This window comes from Parasteatoda tepidariorum, chromosome 11, assembly GCF_982258835.1.
Source record: "Parasteatoda tepidariorum strain Cologne lab strain chromosome 11, Ptep-v5.0, whole genome shotgun sequence".
In the NCBI taxonomy this organism is placed as follows: domain Eukaryota; kingdom Metazoa; phylum Arthropoda; class Arachnida; order Araneae; family Theridiidae; genus Parasteatoda; species Parasteatoda tepidariorum.
In genome coordinates this window covers 41,330,344-41,343,831 of record NC_141765.1, presented here as the reverse complement: position 1 = coordinate 41,343,831, position 13,488 = coordinate 41,330,344, and the positions used below count along the sequence as shown (strand labels likewise).

Below are 13,488 nucleotides of genomic sequence, written 5' to 3'. Positions count from 1 at the left end.
AAGAAATTATGACTTACAGGCTCATTACAGACTTTACATTTGGTAGCATCCGGTTGACCAGAAGACTGAAAACAAAAAACAACTATGCTTAATATGGTTAAAAACAAAACTATTAGAATATAGTGATGACCCTAGAAGACCAATTCAAAGATATGTTAAAAATATGTATATGATAATAATATGCATATGATAATAATATACGAATATAATAAAAGATGTATATAATAAAAATATGTACCTGAACACATTTAGCTTGGGAATAACTGCAATTAAAGTAGACAAAATATATCTTTATTTTATTATCCTATGATGAGAAAATTAACTTTCATACAGAAGAAGATCTTTATACAGTAAACCTTGAAAATGTCAGATTTTACATTACACAGAAGTCTGTGTTACATATATCACCCCACATAGCATTACGCTTAGCCATTGAACATCAATATGTATATTTTGGAACAGATCATAGCCTTGACATTTTAAAATACAGTACAGAACCCGTTATCCGGAAATCGAAAAACCGGAAAACCAAAAAACCGGAACGAAATTCGATAAATTTTCCTGCCATTTTTTAAAAAAAAAATTTTTTTTTCCTCATAAGATTTTAGGATTTTTCCTTCTTTTTTGAAAGATGTTTACCTTACCATCATTTTGGAAATAATCATTAGTGTATTACTCCATCGTTTTTTCTTCTTTTTCAGATTATTTCCAAAAAAAAAAAATTTTTTTTTAGTTGGGTTTAACAATAAAAAAAACGGCTTTTTGTAGCGATTCAGAAAACCGGAAAAATCAGTTATCCGGAATACCGATGGTCCCGATCGTTCCGGATAATCGGTTCCCTACTGTAATTTGTAGGCACTGACAAACATCAAATAGCTACTTAACATTATCTTACATTTCAAAAACTGGATAATTTCTTTCTATAAACATGTAATTAACTGCTGCTTTGTAAGCATTAAATTTATACATCCTAAACATCAGATTTCTCTTAAATATGTCATTTTGTAATTGATCTATTATCTGAAATGTTTTATCAATCATACATTATCGATTTCAAAACTTTAGAAAAGAGTTAGTTGGCATTAAAATATAAGTAATAAATAAATAAAATAAAAAAAATTTAAATTTTTTTTCTGCGCATTTTAATAAATGTGCAGATTTTAGAAAATGGAACTGAATATCAACAGAAACTTCCTACAGTGATAAATTTGCAATCCTAATTATAGACAATCACAGGGATAATCATAGCTAGATACTTACTTCTACTAGCCATTGTTTTAGACAGTCATGATGAACAATTGAAACATCTCCTCTACACTTACAAGGTTGAATTAAGGGCCCACAATCTGGTCGGTCAGGATCATAGCAAATCCAGCATTCTGGTATTTTTTCTAATGATCTGCATACGTCTGTATAAAAAAATTCATTTTAAATAAAAACAGAACATAAAATAATAATATTTTTTTTTTTAACAATTGTTAGATAAATAGCTGAGAACTTTTGTACTTTTTGTGAAATATTATCCTCTGGGTAGTGAAATATTGATTTATTAAATTTTTACAGAAAAATATTTAATTTTGGCAGCACATAAAAGTATCATCACATGTTTTTTTTTGCCTTAACATATATATCAATGTAGTGGTTCAGGGGAAAGAGCAATTGCCTTTCAAAGAAGGCATTCAGGTTCAAATACCAGTGTTGGCTGGTTGATATGAATTCTGCTCCTGGCTTGCACTGACATCAGTGCTCAATTTAAATATCCTCAGTGGTAGATAGATTATGGGTTAGAATCAGCCATCAGGTTAACCATGGGTGATTTTACTCTCCATACAAATGCAAGTTAGTTCCATCAAAAAGTCTTCTAATATGGCTAGCTTTTTTCAATGTGTGATCTAGGAGTTTTCAAGTCTTCTGGATTAGGTAAAAAATTACAAGGTTACAGAATTGAATATTGAAAGTCGTAAACACAAAAACAGTTCAGTTGATCATTGCCAATTATAAAATAAAATCCCATCCAAAAAATCTGGAAAATATTCTCATATATCTGGCAACTATGTAGATAAGTTTGATTGTCATGCTGTGTGGCCTGTAGGAAGACTTCATTTCCCCCAAGCCACACATGATAATTTTGCCAACACAATGGATTTATTCAAAACCAGATTTTTGCAGAAAATGTTCCAAAATTATGAACTTTTTTTGCAATGTTTGCTCAGAAAACATTTTTTTTCTTTCTTATTTATTTTTTCAAACTAAAATATGGGGTGATAAAAGAAATATTTGATTGACGAAAAACCGTATGACATCTACAAATGGAGTTACAAATTCAGATTTGTAACTTAAGAATAAACGAGTACTCTATAATTTTTTCTCTTCTCATCTATACTTTCCTTATAAATATTTTATTTTCAAATTGTCACAAAACCAGAAAAGAAATTTTTTTTATTCGATGCATCGATCGATTAGTCGAAAGTCTTTCTTATTTATTTTTCAACACCGATTAAAAATTTCTGCCCCTTTTGCTAACCAATGAATACAATATATAAGAAATAAAAAAAAACACTTCTGCATTAATTAAACATATCTAAAAAAAAAAAGAAATCATAGGGGTACGTAAGTCGACACCGATCTGCCGATTAACTGACGTAAAAACTGTCAGAGGAAAGCCAAAAAAAAATTTTAATTTCAAAGTAAGAAAAAAAGTGAGGTTATGCAAAATAAATTCCTCAACTAAGTTTGCAGAAAATGCCAAAAATAAAATGGAGCAAGATTTCGAACTATTAATATATTTAAATCTGGAAATTAGCTTTAGTCTCAGAAATTAAATTCATTCATTCGTCATCGAAAATTTATAATTTATTATTTTTTCTGTTGAAGGTATGTTTTTTTTAATATTTTGCATCATCTTTTTTTGAATCAATTTCTGTAAAGTTTTTTTCTGTTGCGTTTATTTTACCATTTCCTACATCATGTAAAAAAACTGTTCGAATATTTTAATATTTTTTATTATCTGTACACTTAATTATCACTGATATCTATGTTTCATAATAAATAATTTAAACGTAAGATTTGGGATGGAAGATTTTGTCCTATCAAAAATGTTTCTTTTTTAAATTAAGTGCAATTATAGTTTCTTTCTTCAAAGAGTTCTTTTACGAATTAGTTCTTAAAACTATTTTGTTTTATATTTAACTGTTTTGGTTTGAAAGGATTATAACTTTTTAATGATAAACAAAAAGAACTTTATTTTTAAAATAAAAATAGAATATCTTTCTTTAGAGTTCCGATCTTTTAATTATGAGGAAACCTGTTCTTTTCAGATTTCAGCATTACGCTCTTTTTATGTAGCTAGAACAAACCCAGCTAAGAGAACAGTTTTGTAAGAAATCAAATTTTTTTAAATAAAATGAAAAACAAACAAAAATTTAAATGTTGCCTGTTGCATTGCCTGTCTACATTTAGTGATCAAATGAACAATTTATTAGTTTTAAATTTTTGTTTTGTTCTGCTGACATTCCTGACACTTCCACGCACAAGTTATTGTGCCAGTGGTAGCAGAATGTTGAGGGGAGAAAGGAGTGAACATTTTATAACCCCCTTCTGAATTTGAAACCTTTCTAAGTCAGAGGAGGAGAGGGAATTTTCTCTTTCTTAGTTTTACTCACACTAAATTTATGTTGTGTTGTTCATGTCATAAATATTTTTGACATCACAGATCATCTTTCACAAGTTTCAACCCCTCCTATGACAGCTGTAATCATTTATCTTCTTTTTAGCCATTCATTCTCTTTACTGAAGGTTGAAGGTCACAGAAGAATTTCATTTTATAGGTTGTGGTTACATTCCCCCATTACTATTGTAACTAGTGAATGAAATAGTCGTTCTTCTTGGTTGCAACTGGAATAAGGTGACCTCGCGTGTATAGAGGGGGACGGCATGTATTTCAACATATTGCACTGCTATCTTCAAATTCGTCAGCTCATCTCAATTACTAGTTCTACAGAATTCCATTAATACATATTCTTCCTTTATCTTACTGTGACATGGGAGATAATTCCTTTCTGATTGTTTCATGCTTGATGTCTGATGACAAAGGTGAAGTGGAAATGAATTTGATGGTTTGTTTTGTTTCGAAAGTGAAGAGCCCGATTTTGATTAAATATAAGATTGGAAATATTTGAAAATAAATAAAAAGTTGGTGATTTATTTAAATTTTCTGATAAGTTTATTTTTATTGTGCACACATTCTCAAATTATTATTATGATTGGTTATAAATGTTTTTTCAGTAAGTATCATTCTCAATTATTTCTTTTTATAATAAGTGTATATAAAAAAAGATTTATAAACTAATAACTATTTTCTAATTATAGATTTTATGTTTTAAAGATTACTATTTCACAAGTGTATTTTCAAGAATGTGATAATTGCTAAAAATCGATGTGGCTACTGATGCGGCGTCCACTATTCCACATTTCTAAAGATATTACCTTCCTTCCCTTAACAGTGAATAACTTTTATTTATTTTCAAACGTAAGTACAAAATAAACAGGGCATTAAAGTATCGATATTAATTGTAATTTATTTTAAATTTTGTCTAAAGATTTTTAAACTAGAATATTATTTGGTCTCACATCCTTTTACTAGTACACACTGTAACTTTTACCAATTGCCCTTGATCATAATCAGAACATGATTAGAAAAATGAATAATGTTCAGTTATTAGCAAACGTTTCAAACCAAGGCATAAATAGCACTGAGTTGGTTTCCTTACTTAAGAATATTTCAATTTAAAATATATAACACTTACCAGACTTTACAATAGATATCTCTTTAGTGCAGGACACTAATGCTTCAGCCTCACCTCCAGAATGGATAGGCTTTTTTATTTCTAGTTTTCTCAAAAGCCTTTGAGGATTCAAAATCCACAACTGTTCAGGCCTATACAATATATTTTAAAGATAAGTGGTAGTAGTAATGGTAGAAATTTTATTAAAAAAAAACAAACATTTGAGTTGACTGATACAGATTGAATATATTTTTCAGTCAAAACTATAAAAATAGATTAGGAAAGTAAAAGCAGATAACTTAACATAGATATTCAAGTATATGACTCAAAACTATACAGTAAAGCATTGACAATCCAGCATCAACAGCACTTACGAGCTGCCGATTTAAAACATTTCCAGATTATGGATAAAATGTGAAAAGGTAAAAGTAAAAAATTATTATTGGCAATAAATAATGTAGTTCAGTGTTTTCAGGTAGAAAGGTTGCACTGTTGTACATACTGCATCAGCAAAAAATATTTTTAAAATTTCCGATCATCACAATAGCTTCACCGACATACACGTCACAGCTCTAATTTTAGCTATCAGTATAAGGTAAAATAAGGAATTTTAAGCATAAAAAGAGAAAAAAAATTGGCAGTGTCGTAAAACAAACACAAACTCAAAAAAACATAACACAAGAGAATTTTTTCCCTCCTTTTTCTTGACTAATGTGCTTTACCCTTCACCCACCCATTCACTCTCGAGAACTCTCTCTTGACAGAAAGAGGAAATCAAAACACTGCACATCGATCCTGTGATGCTGAATATCTTATCAATAAGAAAGGCAAGAATTTTTTCTCCTCTTTCTCTCTTCTCAACCAACGTACTTTTCTCCCAAGAACCATCTATCAATAGGGGGAAGGAATCAAAACACCACACACCAAAGATGTTGATGATCTCATCAATAAGAATGGCTAGAATTTCCCCCTTCTCTTTAATGTCTAAATTTGCAGCCTTCGAATGTGAAGAGTGACACCACTATTCACCAAAGTCTATTTGATAGCCTTGCCCAATAGTAAAACCTAATCTTCAACTCGCAGCCATCAATTTAAGTTTTGGACCCTCCTCCAAAAGGTGATGTGGTCCATCAATAGTCATGAGAACATGACCAATGGCTTTTGTTTATTGTTTAATCAATTTCTCTGCTAGGGATGGATTACGCTGCAGATAATCCGTGGATGTGTAATATACAATATGCTTTTCCCTTGTAAGCCAGAAACTACAGTTTTGGATTGTCTGCCATCGCGGAAAATCTGTAGGAACATATGGTGCATTTGTTAGAAAAAACTTGTTGCTTAAGCATCTTAAACAGAAAATAAAAGATTTAGCAAAGTAATAACAACATGGTTTTCGGCAGTAAATTTAGCTTCTTTGTTTACTGGATTTTAATGTCTGCTGTTATCTGAGTGACTAACATGAGGGTAAATTTAGACATTAATATTTCTTGTTAGTGACAATTCATGTATACTAAAGTACATTATCTGAAGTTTTAATTGAAGATAAGTAAGTACGTAGGTGGAAATGGTTATTACAGTAGGACCGAACATAAAGAGGAACTCCGGAAACAGAAGAATGCTCATTAAACTTAGTGGCTCACAAAATCAATGTTGGTACCAATAAATAAATAATTAAACTCAGAACACAGAAAAAGAACTCTGAGACACTGGAAATACAAATCATAGTTTTTTAAATGATGGTTTTATCCAAAGTTTTATTTTTAAATAAATGGATTGTGTACATTCTAATTTTTGTCTTACATTTTCTAGTTACCATGAAATTTTAGCAAACTTTAAACTTTCATTAAATTAGCTTTGTGCTTTTGTTTGCATTTTTTTGTTGAAAAATAAACATTTGTTTTATTGCAGTTTTCATTATAAATTTCTCAGTTTTTTTTTTAGAGAGAGGATTTGCAATTAATTGCGCATCATAAATGCATAAAATTCCCAATGATTTAAAAAATTTCCAAACAGTTAATTTTAAAAAAATAATAATTGCTGTTTAGAATCAATCAAAAATAATAATAGAAAAGTTTATCTAAATTATATTGCAGTTTATTTTAACATAAAGAAACATTATTTTATTAAATTGTAAGATTTATTTTAGCCAAATAAATTATAGCCCTTTATTTAGCTCGAAACTTAATATACAAAACTTTATTATCACAATACTAAATATTTCACTCAAGTTTGATATAAAAGTAGGGGACTACCAACTACTACGCTTTCCACAAAATATCTTAAAGAGTGGTAGACAATAACTAAAGTTTTCAGAACTTTCCTAATCTTACCAACATTCTAAAAGCTTCACCAAATGAGAGCTGGGACAAAAAGTGTTTCATAAGAGCTTTTGAATCATTTACATGGCATGGTGTGGAAACTAGTTTTAAATCATTTTTCAAAAACAAAGAATTATACTTTAAAACAGGCTTAGCTACCACTAGGAGAAAATTTTACCAAATGTGTAGAAAGTTGGCAGCCCTGTGAAAGTTGTAGCTCTAGAACAAGTGAGCTAACTTTATTAAAAGTAACATTTGAAAATAAAAAGAGTAGTTTGCAAAGTGATTTCATAAATAACCAGTTAGAAATAAGCTTGAGGCAATATTAATTAGTTATTAATGATTTCTCATATTTCTGAATTTATAGATTAAAGTTTTTTAGAGTTATTTATGCATTTTTTTTAGTGTTTCATTCATTACGAAAAATTCTATTATTTTCATATTAACAGAGAAGTCAAAATAACATACCTGATACAATTCCACAAAACACAAGGAAACCAAAGAGCAACACCCATCTCTACTACTCTGAACACAATATTATAATAATTTCGACTGATTACAGGAACCCTATGGTACAAAAAAGATTAATGATATAACTTATTTATTAAACTTAAAGGAACTCACAAAGTTTGCCAGATGAGAAATTTTTTTTTAGTTTAAGGACTAACACAAACAAATATTTATTAATCTTATTTTTTGTAATATGTTAACAATGTTGCTTCAAATATTTTGCATATATTTAATATTTGTTGTAAATCATCATAACATAGCAGGGGTGCAGAAAAGTCTCTCAGATTAATACTTTCCTAGAACACAGTTTTTCTGGATTAAAATTTCTCAAAAAATTATTTTTTAGTTACAATTATTTTTTCAAAAGGTTTTTAGATAGTCAATTTTGTATACTGTTAAAAATTTTAATATTTCCTTAAAAAAAAATCATTTGATTTTACATAATTTTTGAAAAAAACTAGCACATGTGTTAAAAATAATAATGGAAATCAAAATATATTGAATTAGCAATAATTTATAAAACTGAATTTAAGGTCCCATTCATATACTTAAGGAATTGAAAGTAATAAATAAACATTCACATAAAGTTATATGTGTTACATTTTATACAACTAAAAAAACATGCTTTTTAGACAGAAAATTGATATGGTTTAGGAATTATAAAATATTAAAATAAGCTTTATAAATGTATATTTAAATGATGACTTTATAATCCCTCTTTCTCATGTCTTATTTGTTCAAATACTACATTTTTAATTTAATAACAAGATTTAACAATTGCCAGGAAATCAAGTAGTTTAACTTGCTTTGGTTAAAAAAAGAAACATTCATAAGTTGTTTAAAATAAATGTTCATTTATCATCTATAAAGGACAACCTTTTATTCTCCTTATGCATGCTGTAAATTATTAAATGCATAACACACTTTTTACCGGGATACCTAGTAAAACTTAGTAAAGTGATATTTTTCACAATGAGAAGTCTAAGAAAGGTTTGTAATTTGATAAATTGGCAGTCCATTCCACGAAATAAACACTTCATGGACAACTTGCGGAATTGAATATTCTGATTATGCAGACAAGTGATTGCTGGAACAAGAGATTATCTGAAATTTCTTAGAAACTCAATGGTTAGATGGTTTTGCTTTAAACAAATTTTTTTTCTACATGTAAAGAAAAATAAATTGCAAATAAAAAAAAACATTTATCATATTAAATGAAAAAATATTAAATAACAGATTATCATTTTCATACACAAAAATAACATGAATAAATTTTAAAGAAAGAAATTTAAATGTATAAAAGATATTCTAATATTGTAGGCAATATTATTTTTATAATTTGAAAAAAAGATGGTATTTTTGTAATATTGTATAAAATATATCTGAATAATTTTTTTTTCAAAAAAAAAAAAAAAAAAAAAAAAAAAAAAAAAAAAAAAAAAAGAAGAAAAACAAGAAAGTTTATAATAGGGATAACTGGCAAAAAAAAAGAGAAAATTTTGTGACACTTTCATGATAGAATCAGTACAAATTAGCCTTGATTAAATTTTAATTTAGCCAATATTTTACATGAAATTTTTTTATAAAGCAACCTTTTTTAAACAATAAAAAATTTCATAGAAATTTTTTTTCCAAATAGACCAAAAATTTCTCTAGGCTGCTTTCCTTGCATCTCATTCATGCAATTAGACATATTCTGTATCCCTGCAATGTAGTATAATGTGATTCAAACTATACTGAATAGAACTAGTCAGGGTTGCCACTTAAAACTGAAAAAAAAAATTCTTGTGTTTTCCCTGTATATATATGTAGTATATAAGGAGTAACACATAACTACAGTGTTCACATGTTGTTCCCAAAATAATAATATCCCCTTAGTTCAAATCACTGAAATAAAACAAGAGGTAGTAACAATTCAACACTATTTGAAATAAAAATGGTAACAGAGTACTTATTGTTCATATTTACATACCAAAATTTTTTTAAAATAAATTATCATATCAAAAATATAGAAAATTTTGAAAATGCCCGACACAAGTTAAGAGAGTGAAAATATTGGTAACTAACCTATAGACTACTAAAAAAATTAAAAACTGGTTAAATAAAATAAAGAACAATAATCTTGCTATCATAAAAAATTAATTTCCAAGCAAAACTAATAATTTTTCTTCAATTCATATATTTGAGAATCCATATCTACAACTTCTACAGAATTTTCAGTTATTAATTACATGTTTTTTCTTCTGTAACTGTTTAATTGGTCTGTTAACTTTCCATTTGTAGGACTGTTGTTTTGGTTCCATTAACTTTACATTTGTAGGACTTCTTTTCAATTTTTTGGATATTTTTCTGCTTTTTTTTTAAAAGCTCCATGATACTTCATTCGAGCTAATTTATACATATTGGAACATACCTTTTGGCATTGGAACTTTTAAAAACTCCTCTATAAAAGTTTATAGCATTGTAGATAATTCTGAAATCAACTAAGGATTCTTCTTAGATATTTTCAATAAGCATGTCCTTATTAATACTTAACCCACTTTTTACAGCAGCATTGCCATGTGATAATATAAGAATTATTTACAAAACCTCTTACAAATCTGAAAATTCTTTGGATTTGCAACAGCAAAGTAAAAATCTTTTGAGTAGCTCCTTTATACAACACAACAGCAAATTACCACACTGCTATGTCAGAACAGATTAAGTATTGACATTCTTGTTTCCCATTAAAGTTATGCCCGTCACCCGTACAGAAATTAAGAAATTACTCACACCTATGACGAGGAACATTGGAATATGGGTGCATTTATAATGTCATAAAGTAAAATAAAGAGGAAGGAGAAAGAACTGAGAGGTGAAAAAGATATGGATAATTGGCAAGCTTTCCATAATTGGACAGCAGGTATGGCTGCTTTTTCTTCTTTTGTAATGGGAGCAATTATTATACTCTTTATTTCTTTGATGTTTAAAGAGATGCTTTTTCTCCAAAGAGAAGAATAAAATTTCTAGAATTTTCCAGTTTCTTAAGAAATAACTGGGAATCCCTGAATTTTCCCTGTCGCGGCAACCCTGCTAGTGGTATTACGTTGATTATTTTTTACTAACACACATTATCTTTACTGACACAAATTCTGAATAAAAATTATGTCTGAAGGCTCCTAAGAGCATGAAAAACAGATAGAGGTTTTGTGTAACGGCACTTCTTAGAGAGGAAATTAATTTTAATTGAAATTGATAATAAAAAAAACTTACTTGGTTTTCCAAAAATCACCAAGGCTGTCAGAAAAAATGAAAAGGATAGTGAATATAAGTAATACTGCTTGAGAAACTAGACCAATGCGAGATTGATGAAGTTGTGATGCATCAGTAGCTGATGTAGAACCTTGTAAAAACTGACCTCGTACCTATCATAAATACATAAATAGATAAAATTAAATTGCAGTTTATAACTAACCATAACTGATTTAGTTTAATGGAAAAAAAATACCTTGAAATATACTTCAACACCATAGATCAAGAAGAAAACAACAACCACCAGCATTAAAATAGCATAGCAACCATGAAACACTTTAATAAACAAGCTCTGTAAAATGAATGGAAAATAATTAAAGTAAGCAAAAAATTATTCTTGCACCACAATTAAAACATACAATTAATAAATTAAATTTAGAAAGAGTAAAAGGAAAATTTGAATAAAAGCATTTTTGAATTACTAAAAATGCACTTAATTAAATGAGCACATTTAGGTTATTTTACTTACATGAAAAGAATTGAAAATAAACTATAATTTTTCACCAATATTTTTACAAAATAAAATCACTAATTTTAAAACTATGCATATTTTCATTTTAAAATTATTACAGGAAAAGGTAATAATGAAGCAAACTGGATAAAAAATACTTCAGATAATTTTGGTTGTGATATGACATGTACAATAACAAAGAATAATTACGTACATGTTTATTTCAGCTGTAATTAGGTTTAAGATTTTTGTTTTGTTCGTTGAATTTATTGATCTTTATCTTTATGTCTATGTTTATGTTATCTCTATCTTTATCTCTAGGATTTTTATTAAAACTAAGTTCAGTCATGTCTCAAAACCATCTGAAATGCTTAAAAAATATTTGCTAAAAAGTAGAAAAGGGGCAAAAAAAAAAAAAAAAAAAAAAAAAAAAAAAAAAAAAATTTGAGTACAATATAAAGAATCACAATTAACATTATAAAAAAAAATAGATTATGAAAAAACGAAATCTTTTTACCTCTTAAATGTACAACAAAAAATAAATAACTGTACTTCAAAGCATTTTAATTTTGCTTATTTAAAGTTTTCCTTTTCAGGAAACTAATTCAGAGGTGCAAACCACAACGGATTTTCTATAAAATTTTATATCAATTAATTTAATATAATAAAATTTTATTTAAGTATTTAAAGAAGCAGTAAGTAAAATTTATAAATTTTATCTGATAACTAGATTTTTAAATTTAATTTAAAATTATTTATGACGTTTTAATTTAGCTTTCATGAGGATTTTGGTTAAGGGAACTTATTTAGAGTTGCTAACCACTATAGATTCTCTGTAGAATTTATTTTATATTAAGGTCGCACAATCATTTTGAATGAAGGGCTACTTGTACAGCAGGTAGATCTAAGAAGGGCTGCATATTTAATACTTAGATATGTTCATAGCAATAATGATAATTTTAATAGAAACATCAGTGTATTAGACATAATTCTTATCAGTTTAACTAGTAATATATTTGCATAAAATTAAATTCTTTTAAATGTTAAAATTCAGTCAAAACTGAAGAATACCAAACTGATACTTTTAATATACATAATTTCCTTCGTATGAGAAAAATAAATTGCTTAAAATAATATAGATATATTTATAAAGATGGGGGAAAAAGAATTGTTGTTCTTTTTTTATCACATCAGGTAACACAAAAGTTTATTTCAAAATTAATGAACAGTAATAATCATGAATGAAAGTAAAAAAGTATTTTATTGAGCAATATAAAGGCAAATTTTATGTTTTGATCAAGGAAATTTTATAGGATCTAAAATAATTTAAAATAAAACGCATTATAGCTAAAAATAAGATTCAACATTCAGCTGTTCAGTTCAGTATATTTCTAATTTCAGGAGAATTGTATTCAGTGATAAGCGATTTTACAAATGTTAAATTTGCAACATTTTTTACGCACTTTTACAAAAAATTAGAAATAAAGTAAAAAAACAGTAAACAGTTTAAAAATCTATGTTTGTTGTCTATGTGTGATTTGGAAGAAAAAAAAGGTGAAATAAGTAGCTGCTACTACGGGAAAAAAAAACAAAGATCAAAAAAAATTTTGGATTGTAGATGAAAGCTGCATAAATAAAGCATGTCAAAAGTGATAATTAAAATGAGCAATTTAAAACTCACAAGTCTTAATTGTATAATCGTAATATCGCTTTAAAAATATTGAATAGACACAAATAAAGGGCTTTAATAGTTATAACTTAAATTCAAAATTCACACATGGTAATATGTTGTATTAAAAATATTGAGTTACTTAAAACTTTGGAAATTTGAAGAAATAATGAACAAAGAGAGAAAGTAATCAAAAACTACATTGACTTATATTGTGAAATAAACGAACATCTAAGACTAAAACTTGTGAGCATCAAAAACTGAAAGGCATACTTTAAAATTTCCAATTTTTTTCTTCCAAAAAAAATTTTCTCTTTATAGTTTTTATTTTATTAAGTTCAGTTGCTGCCGTGGACTGTACATTGAGAATTGGCGAGCTACAGGTAATGCTTCTTTATATATTTAGAGAAGCAGTAAAATTTATAAATATAAACTTGATTATTAGGATTTTATATTTAATTTAAA

The 13,488-nt window shown here is 27.5% G+C and overlaps 1 protein-coding gene across 5 annotated transcripts in view; it reads right to left on the bottom strand.

Moving 5' to 3' along the window:
• The window catches only part of LOC107453283 (uncharacterized), an 81,000-nt gene that overhangs the window by 10,497 nt on the left and 57,015 nt on the right, over positions 1-13,488 (bottom strand). For all 5 annotated transcript variants that reach the window (XM_016070068.4, XM_016070058.4, XM_016070042.4 and 2 more), the window contains 6 exons: positions 11,100-11,195; positions 10,865-11,016; positions 7,571-7,669; positions 4,806-4,936; positions 1,261-1,409; positions 18-65 (listed from right to left, as the gene is read on the bottom strand). In XM_016070068.4, coding sequence (XP_015925554.1) covers positions 18-65; positions 1,261-1,409; positions 4,806-4,936; positions 7,571-7,669; positions 10,865-11,016; positions 11,100-11,195 — 675 coding nt within the window. The remainder of the gene's footprint in view (positions 1-17; positions 66-1,260; positions 1,410-4,805; positions 4,937-7,570; positions 7,670-10,864; positions 11,017-11,099; positions 11,196-13,488) is intronic.